The sequence below is a fragment of the Salmo salar genome, chromosome ssa01, assembly GCF_905237065.1.
Source record: "Salmo salar chromosome ssa01, Ssal_v3.1, whole genome shotgun sequence".
Classification (NCBI taxonomy): Eukaryota; Metazoa; Chordata; class Actinopteri; order Salmoniformes; family Salmonidae; genus Salmo; species Salmo salar.
The window spans coordinates 58,533,101-58,543,106 of record NC_059442.1 but is presented as its reverse complement, the minus strand read 5'-3'; the positions used below and the strand labels follow the sequence as shown (position 1 = coordinate 58,543,106).

At 43.2% G+C, this 10,006-nt stretch overlaps 1 protein-coding gene across 1 annotated transcript; it reads left to right on the top strand.

Moving 5' to 3' along the window:
- Positions 1–1,226: 1,226 nt before the first annotated feature.
- LOC106606294 (polycomb group RING finger protein 6) lies at positions 1,227–9,024 on the top strand. Its single transcript, XM_014202475.2, has 10 exons — positions 1,227–1,759; positions 1,933–2,032; positions 2,140–2,236; positions 2,802–2,857; positions 2,968–3,027; positions 3,224–3,344; positions 3,797–3,824; positions 4,021–4,119; positions 8,284–8,370; positions 8,495–9,024. Exons 1-10 carry the CDS (start codon positions 1,592–1,594, stop codon positions 8,543–8,545), a joined length of 867 nt encoding a protein of 288 aa, XP_014057950.1. The 5' UTR covers positions 1,227–1,591; the 3' UTR covers positions 8,546–9,024.
- Positions 9,025–10,006: the final 982 nt, after the last annotated feature.

Below are 10,006 nucleotides of genomic sequence, written 5' to 3'. Positions count from 1 at the left end.
TATACCATTTCTACCTTGTTTCAACACAACTGATTAGCTCAAACATATTAAGAAGTAAATAAATTCTACAAATGAACTCTTAACAAGGCACACCTGTTAATTGAAATGCATCCTGGTGACTACCTCGTGAAGCTGGTTGAGAGAATGCCAAGAGTGTGCATGGCCAAGGGTGGCTACTTTGAAGAATCTCAAATATAACACTTTTGGTTACTACATGATTCCATGTGTGTTATTTCATAGTTTTGATGTCTTCACTATTATTCTACAATGTAGAATGAGTAGGTGTGTCCACAATTTTGACTGGTACTGTATCTGCACATATGTGACTCGGTACACGTTGTACAGTACCGCTACTTTCAGAACTACTGGTTAAAAAGTAGGCTTTACAAAAGTACAGGAGAATCCCTTTAATGAGTACTTGTTTCCTTTGAAATGGGATCGGTTTGAATAGACTAAAATAACCAACTTTGTATGCATAAAAAAACATGGCATGCTTTATCCATCCTGGTGGTGCAGTGGACTAATTCAACCAATACAAAACAGAAGATCATAGGTTCAAATCTCACTGATGCCATGTTGACATAAAGAAGAAATGTGTTTGCATGAATAATGACTAAGGAAATGAAGTTCAATATGTGCTTAGAATTTTAAAAAAATAAGCTAATAGTGTTAAAAGTCCCATTAAGAGATTTTCAAAAACCTCCAACTAGATAAGATATAAGGAACCTCCCTGCAACCTAAAAATAAACATTCACAGAACAGGTGAAATGTTCACTTTGTTTCTCAGAACCTTTCAAAAACATTCAGTTTTATCAGGAAACACATGGCTTAGTTCCCACAACCAATGTGAAACCAAAAACACAAGTTCCCACAACTTCCAAAGAGCCAAATGTGATGGCATATTAAAACATGAGGACTTGTAGAGCTCGGGTTCTGTACTCCCCCGACGCCGGATTCCTCATGTTTGACTGTTCCCTGTATGTTGCATTGCCAAATTAATAGTTAAATATTTTAATGACCACATCTGGAGGTATCCGATCCAGACTTATATAATTAGGCGGAACCTATAACTACCAATTGTATCCCTATTTTGGAGATACTGAACTACAATCAAGTCTTTTTTTATTTTTATGACAGCTTAAATATTTTCACTTCATTAATATCATATGAATCCCTATTATTCCTAGAGAAGCAAGATAAGGCAAAGCAACTGTGGTCCAGTCTTGAAATTCTATTTCTAGTGGAATCTGCTCTGTTATGATTTAATTGGCTCGTTTCATTGCCATAGCGCCAGGAAGTTGCTGGAATTTGAGCGACAACAGTAACGTTAGCTAGCAACTGTTACAGTTGGTTTTGTTTATTTATTTGGGGTTAGCGATAACATTTAAGCAATGGTTAAATCATTGAATGAATAGTTAAATCACATGGGGGTTATTGGTAGTCCGTTAAAGTAAAGGTTGAACTGTTCGTTGTGTGTCTTTGTATTCCTTAAGCTAGCCAGCACGTTTGCTAATAATGCTAGGGTCAGGTGATTATCAAATTATTAATTGAAGAGTTTATTGGCGCGGAAATCAACTAAATTTGCAGTACTATGGAGGACAGCACCACGGAACTCGAAAGACCCGGTTGCTTGAGTGTCGGTCAGCAGTCAGAAGAGGCGACACCAACCCATGGTAGCCGCCAGAACAGGGTCGACAACGATGGTTCGAAAGACCACAATGGGACATCCAATAATGTTGACTCGGATTCAGAGGATGAGGTACAGTATTGCGGACTTGGACAATATCTAGTGTTTCTAATTTTGCTAGAGTGACGAGAATAATAATAATATTGAATATGATAGCTGCTACACAGGTTGGTACTCTACTGTAAATGTGATGCACTCCAGTTCTATAATGTGGAAATGACATTGTGAATGTTTTGTTTTCCCAGCCTGAACTCCCTCTTAATCAATTTTACTCTTACATCCGCTGTACTCTCTGCTGCGGAATCCTCATTGATTCCACCACCATAACAGAGTGTCTGCACACTTGTGAGTTACAATGATTTTGAGATAGACAATCCAGAAATATGACTGCTATCCCTTCAGTCCCATAACATCAGTCATACTTGCTTTGTAATCTGTCCTCTCTTCCCCAGTTTGTAAAAGCTGCATAGTGAAACACTTCTTCTACAGCAACAGGTGTCCCAATTGCAGCATTGTAGTCCACCAGACACAACCATTGTACAACATAAAGTAAGCATGCCTGCATGAAATCTACGAGCACACAGACTCTTGTCTTGTTTTACATTTGAAGACATCGGTTCATGTTGTTTATGAGAGTTGGTTAAGAAGAGACATTTCGGACTTCGTCAAAGGTTATTTTTCTACTTGGCATCATGTTATTTAAAGTGGACATCCCATGAGTGTCTGTTTCTATGGTTACCGTCTCCCTGCTGGGGAGTTACCTGGAACACAAAGTACTGGTGTGACGCACGGATACTGATGTCTCTCTGTAGACACCACTGTTATTCATGTCTAAGCACACTCGTCATCTATTGCACAACTCTGCTTTCAGCACAGGCCAAAGGGACGCAAATGTAAATATTACTGTTGTGCTAACTCATTGGAATGAAAACGTTGCCACGGTAAACTGAAATGTTCACTGAAACAACGTGTGCAGAAGTCAGCTTTGAAGTTGATTACTATACCTCTCCCATTGACCCATTATCAATTAATACAATGAGAAATAGGCTAATACTCACTTATACACTGGTATGTAGATACTTACTGTATGGTGGGTGTTTTTGCATCTCCACAGACCTGACAGACAGTTGCAAGATATTGTTTACAAGATGCTGCCACATCTGGAAGAAAGTAAGTATCCACAAGCCTTCCATTTCTCCGATTTTCCCCAAACGCCTCTTGTCAATCTTTTGTTTTGCAGTTAAAATTAGTATTGTCTTTACTCTTTATTGTCTTTGCAGTGGAGAGAGCAAGGATGATTGATTTTTACAAACAGAGAGGACTGGAGGTGCCTAAACCAGGTATATAAGACCAATGTCGTCGTTGTTGCTGTTAATTGTGCTTTTTGGTGGAGATTTGTTGCAGCTTTGTTTATATGAAATAGTTTGGGTATTTGAAGACCCTCTGATTTTAGCCATGTCTCTGTCCGTCTCAGTGCTGTGTGTGGAACATTCCCCGAATGCTTCTGTAAACGCTCGTCTTCCTCTGTGACCACAGTGATGGCGTCCCCTGCGGTCCCTGTGCTGAAGAACCAGAAGCAGAGGAGGGCATTGCTGCCCCAGTCTGTCTTCGCCATCCCTCCTGAACTGGACGTGTCACTGCAGCTGGAGTTTTTGGGGTGAGTCTCTCCCTAGCATTTTCTATTTGAGGGATGGAAGGGTATTCCCTGAGAAATTTTGAAATTGGATTGTTTGTTTGTCTCTGGTCATTCTTGTCTCCACCAGTAGATGGTGCTGGGGAGCTACTGTGCTTCCTTTGAGTGCATATGGACTAGGGCAGCATTTCCTTAACTCGGGTCCTGGGGACTGCCAGGGGTACACCTTTTTGGTTTTTGCCCTAGCACTACACAGCTGATTAAAATAGTCAAATCTTGATGAATAGTTGATTTATTTTAATCAGCTGTGTAATGCTATGGCAAATAACTAAATGTGCGCCCCTTGGGGTCCCCATGACAGAGTTTGGGAAACCCTGGACTAGGGAGAACATTTCAAGTTACAAGACTGATAGTTAGCTGTACACAATTGGTTGCAGGGATTAAGAAAATTCTATGTAAAGTTGTTTTGTTTCCAGCGCGGAAGAAGGCATAGACGGCTATAAGGTAATTACTGCTGTCAAGCTCTTTTCTCATAATGACTGTTGTATGAGACTGTTAAAATTAAATAACAGCATAACGCTGCTATCCAGCCACTATATAGTAATGGTCATACATAAAGCAATGTTGATACTGTGAATTTGAGTTATATTGGTAAAATGAATAAGGGACCTCAAGCTCTAACACTGGTGTCCCTGGCCAGCCTTTGGAGAGGCGGTATGTGCGAGTATCGGGGGATGCCACTGTCCGCCATGTGGCGCTCTTCATCAGGAGGAAGATGGCGCTGAGTCCCAACTGCCAGGTCAGTGGGAGGGGTTACACATTGACTTTACCAGGATGTCTGATGCGGTTATGAGCTATTTCTCAGAGGGAGACCTGGCAAGGGGAAATGCATAAATATATACATATCTGCTCGTTATGTGGGAGAGCTCTCTGCTTCAAGAAAGAGGTATGTTGAACCCATCTCAATTTCATCCCCTGTAAAATACTTTAGAGGCCTAGGTAACCAGGTGAAGGGTAGATACAGAGCCTAATGCTCACACAAGGACAGAGGGAAGAGTGTTCGTGTCTTATATAAAACTGCAGAGCGCAACAGCACAGCCCTACCTTTACGTAGGGTGTTTAGCAGTAACAGGGATTAGAGGTTTAGGTTGATTTCTTATCGCACCTATTACCCACACCGGTGAGTGCCATCTCGCTTTATTAGCTGGGTGCTCTGCCATTTACAGTGCATTCGGAAAGTATTCAGACCCCTTGACTTTTTCCATGCTTTGTTGCATTACAACCTTATTCTGAAATGGATTACATCGTCCCCCCCAATCTACACACAATACTCCACGACAAAGCAAAAACTGTTTTTTAGAAAACGGGTATCACATTTACATAATTATTCAGACCCTTTAATCAGTACTTTGTTATAGCCTCGAGTCTTCTCGGGTATGACGCTACAAGCTCGGCACACCTGTATTTGGGGAGTTTCTCCCATTCTTCTCTGTAGATCCTCACTGCACAGCTATTTTCAGGTCTCTCCAGAGATGTTAGATCAGGTTCAAGTCCAGGCTCTGGCTGGGCCACAATGACATTCAGAGACTTGCCCCGAAGCCACTCCTGCGTTGTCATGGCTGTATGTTTAGGGTCGTTGTCCTGTTAGACTGGGGCGAAGGTTCACCTTCCGAGGTCCTGAGCACTCTGGAGCAGGTTTTCATCAAGGATCTCTCAGTACTTTGCTCCATTCATCTTTCCCTCGATCCTGACTAGTCTCCCAGTCCCTGCTGCTTAAAAACATCCCCACAATACCCCATGATTGACTGCATAGAACATTTTAGGGAGGTTGCCACCTCCTGATGGATAGAAGTGCTTGAATATTTTGATCCAGGAAGTTGATACTGTTGGTCACTTAACAGTGAACAGAAAGAAAGTCGTTGTGGTGTTCAGATAACGGACAAAGTCATCAGGATTTTGTTTAGATGAACCCCAAAATATAATTGTCCTCAATGTAGCGCTTCCTAAACTTAATATGGGGGTAGAAAAGGGTTGTCTTTATTTTGAGCATCAACTGCCTCCCACTCTCCAACGACAAGGTTTGTGTAAATTGTGGCTACTGCTGTGCATTTGGTTTGTTTTGAAGGTAGAATTTGCAAGTACCAATTTCAAGAGCTCCAACAAAGTCATTAGGGGGATTTACCAATTTGTTTTTGTGACTTTAGGAATTTGGCAATCGATTGTAGGCCTTCAGCATGGGGAATGCAGATGTACAGACTGGCCACATCCAGTGTAACGAGTAGTACATCTTAATCCATTCGACAGTCATTTAATCAGTTGAGTAGATGTTTTGTGTCTTTTAAAAGGATGGCAACCTAAATATGATTTTCGAAAGGGGCTCTGTGACTGTCTTATGCCACTAATAATAGGTCTGGGTGGAGGCTGAGTAGAGTTCATATGCACTTTCGGAAGGGGATAGATAACTGGGGTGACTCTTAGGAACTCGTGATTCAATTTTGGTCAGACACGTTGTAACAAGCTATCAATTTCAGATTTTATAGAGGCAAGGGTCGATAGGAACAAGACAATTTCATGTGTTTTTCAGAATTCATGCCCATAACTATTGCCACACCTTTTTTCTGTGGGTTTTATGACTATGTCCGTATTCTCCTGGAGTTCTTTTAGTACTCGTCTTTCAGCTGGAGGAAGATTATGATATTGGGGTCCCTTGTCATTTTTTTTATTTCGTTTCCAATTCTTTTTCAACCAGTCTGCCAAATGTGGTGACAACTGGACTTTTATGAGTAGGGGTGACAAATTAGGGTTTAGAGAAAGGGCGAGGGGGCAGGGAGGGACTGCGGTGTTATGGTTTCTCGTTCTTTGTAGGGTCTGTCGATATGAAGCTTGTACTGGATCTGCTCAGTATGAAAATGTGGATACCGCCCAACCCTAGTATATATATATATATATATATATATATAAAATTTATTTATTTTTTTTGCTCAAAAAAATAAAGGGAACACTTAAACAACACAATGTAACTCCAAGTCAATCACACTTCTGTGAAATCAAATTGCCCACTTAGGAAGCAACACTAATTGACAATACATTTCACATGCTGTTGTGGAAATGGAATAGACAACAGGTGGAAATTATAGGCAATTAGCAAGACACCCCCAATAAAGGAGTGGTTCTGCAGGTGGTAACCACAGACCACTTCTCAGTTCCTATGCTTCCTGGCTGATGTTTTGGTCACTTTTGAATGCTGGCGGTGCTTTCACTCTAGTGGTAGCATGAGATGGAGTCTACAACCCACACCAGTGGCTAAGGTAGTGCAGCTCATCCAGGATGGCACATCAATGCGAGCTGTGGCAAGAAGGTTTGCTGTGTCTGTCAGCGTAGTGTCCAGAGCATGGAGGCGCTACCAGGAGACAGGACAGTACATCAGGAGACGTGGAGGAGGCCGTAGGAGGGCAACAACCCAGCAGCAGGACCGCTACCTCCGCCTTTGTGCAAGGAGGAGCACTGCCAGGGCCCTGCAAAATGACCTCCAGCAGGCCACAAATGTGCATGTGTCTGCTCAAATGGTCAGAAAAAGACTCCATGAGGGTGGTATGAGGGCCCGACATCCACAGGTGGGGGTTGTGCTTACAGCCCAACACCGTGCAGGACGTTTGGCATTTGCCAGAGAACACCAAGATTGGCAAATTCGCCACTGGCGCCCTGTGCTCTTCACAGATGAAAGCAGGTTCACACTGAGCACATGTGACAGACGTGACAGTCTGGAGACGCCGTGGAGAACGTTCTGCTGCCTGCAACATCCTCCAGCATGACCGGTTTGGCGGTGGGTCAGTCATGGTGTGGGGTGGCATTTCTTTGGGGGGCCGCACAGCCCTCCATGTGCTCGCCAGAGGTAGCCTGACTGCCATTAGGTACCGAGATGAGATCCTCAGACCCCTTGTGAGACCATATGCTGGTGCGGTTGGCCCTGCGTTCCTCCTAATGCAAGACAATGCTAGACCTCATGTGGCTGGAGTGTGTCAGCAGTTCCTGCAAGAGGAAGGCATTGATGCTATGGACTGGCCCGCCCGTTCCCCAGACCTGAATCCAATTGAGCACATCTGGGACATCATGTCTCACTCCATCCACCAACGCCACGTTGCACCACAGACTGTCCAGGAGTTGGCGGATGCTTTAGTCCAGGTCTGGGAGGAGATCCCTCAGGAGACCATCTGCCACCTCATCAGGAGCATGCCCAGGCGTTGTAGGGAGGTCATACAGGCACGTGGAGGCCACACACACCACTGAGCCTCATTTTGACTTGTTTTATGGACATTACATCAAAGTTGGATCAGCCTGTAGTGTGGTTTTCCACTTAAATTTTTAGTGTGACTCCAAATCCAGACCTCCATGGGTTGATAAATTGGATTTCCATTGATTATTTTTGTGTGATTTTGTTGTCAGCACATTCAACTATGTAAAGAAAAAAGTATTTAATGAGATTATTTCATTCATTCAGATCTAGGATGTGTATTTTATTTTTTTGAGCAGTGTATATTTGATTAATTGTTGGTTGACGGTTTTGAATACCACTTTGCACCGCCCTGTGGGCAATTTTAATTATCACCTAGGCACAAACAATGGCTTTGCCATATCTCTTGATGCTCTGATGAACGCATAACTGGCCAAATGGATTGTCCTGCCCAGCCAAAAATAAAAGGTGAAATGAGGTGACGTCTTCATTTTTTTTTATTGAACTTGGGATTTAATTTCTAATCAGGAATACTATTTCTGTATCTTATTGAAATGGATCAGTAGCCTTTTATTTTGGTTTTCATTTTCACATCCCAAACTGCACCTACCAGTTTTCGCTCTCAGATATTCCCTCCCTCAGGTGCCTCCATGTATGTTGTAATTCAGTGTGTCACTCTCAATTGATTTCATGCAGTCTGTCGCAGTGGTATGATGTCACGTTGTGGTGCAGGTGGATGTTGTGTGTGGGGACCACCTCCTGGACTGTTACCAGTCGCTACGAGAGGTTCAGAGCTCCATGGGAGATAACGCTCTACAGGTGAGTCCAATCAAAGGCCCTATGTATTTGTAGTTACTCTCGAGTCTGGAAATAGCCCTGATATCGTTAGCTTCCATTTATACGTTTTGTGTGTGCTTATTTTCTTGTTTGTTTTTGTTCCCAGGATGGTCTTTTGATTCTCCACTTTGGACTGGTGCTGGCTGCTCACATGTGAGAAGGGGGAAGAAAGGAGGATGGATGTGATCCTGATATTAACCCTGACCCTCGGGGAACCACTGTCTTCATTCTGTTACTAATGCCTAACAGAATCAAGTCTTCTACTCTCTGCCACTTATACCTGACAGTTAACAGTGAATTGCTGAATCCAGGGCCCAGAAACCTTCTGGTTTGGATTAGGTTATAGTTTAGGTTATAGTTTCAGCCGTCTGAAATCACAGTCTCCAAGACTGTGATTTCAGAGGGCTGAAAGACTAAAAGGCCCTGTCATGCTACTGATAGCAAAAGCTTATGTTTTTGCTACACTTTGAGTTGAATGTACACCGTGTTGTTGTTTTTTGTGACCAACTTTTGTAGCAGTCCCCCTTCCATCCATCCCCCGAGTCTCTATTTAGACCAAAGTATAAATGCATATACAGTGCCTTCGGAGAGTATTCAGACCCCTTGACTTTTTCCACATTTTGTTACGTTATAGCCTTATTCTAAAATGGATTAAATAAATACAAATCCTCAGCAGTCTACACACAATACCCCATAATGACAAAGCGAAGAATTCTTTTGCAAATGTATAAAACAGTATATATCTTATTTACATTGGTATTCAGACCCTTTGCCATGAGACTTGAAATTGAGCTCCGGTGCATCCTTTTTCCATTGATCATCCTTGATGCTTCTACAATTTGATTGGAGTCTACCTGTGGGTAAATTGAATTGATTGGACATGATTTGGAAAGGCACACATCTGTCTATATAAGGTCCCACTGTTGACAATGCATGTCAGAGCAAAAACCAAGCCATGAGGTCGAAGGAAGTGTCCGTAGAGCTCCGATACAGCATTGTGTTAAGGCACAGATCTGGGAAGGGTACCAAAACATTTCTGCAGCATTGAAGGTCCCCAAGAACACAGTGGCCTCCATTCTTAAATGGAAGAGGTTTGGAACCACAAGACTCTTCCTAGAGCTGGCCGCATGGCCAAACTGAGCAATCGGGGGAGAAGGGCCTTGGTAAGCGAGGTGACCAAGAACCCTATGGTCACTCTGACAGAGCTCTGGCGTTCCTCTGTGGAGATAGGCAAACCTTCCAGAAGCACAACAATCTCTGCAGCACCAATCGAGCCTTCTCTGTGATCCACCAATCAGGCCTTTATGGTAGTGGCCAGACGGAAGCCACATGACAGCCCACTTCGAATTTGCCAAAAGGCACCAAAAGACTCTCAGACCATGAGAAACAAGATTCTCTGGTCTGATAATCGATTGAAGTCTTTGGCCTGAATGCCAAGCGTCACATCTGGAGGAAACCTGGCACCATCCCTATGGTGGTGGCAACATCAAAAGGACACCGACAGGACAATGACCCTAAGCACACAGCAAAGACAACGTGGCTTCGGGACAAGCCCCTGAATGTCCTTGAGTGGCCCAGCCAGAGCCTGGACTTGAACTCGATCAAACATCTCTGGAGA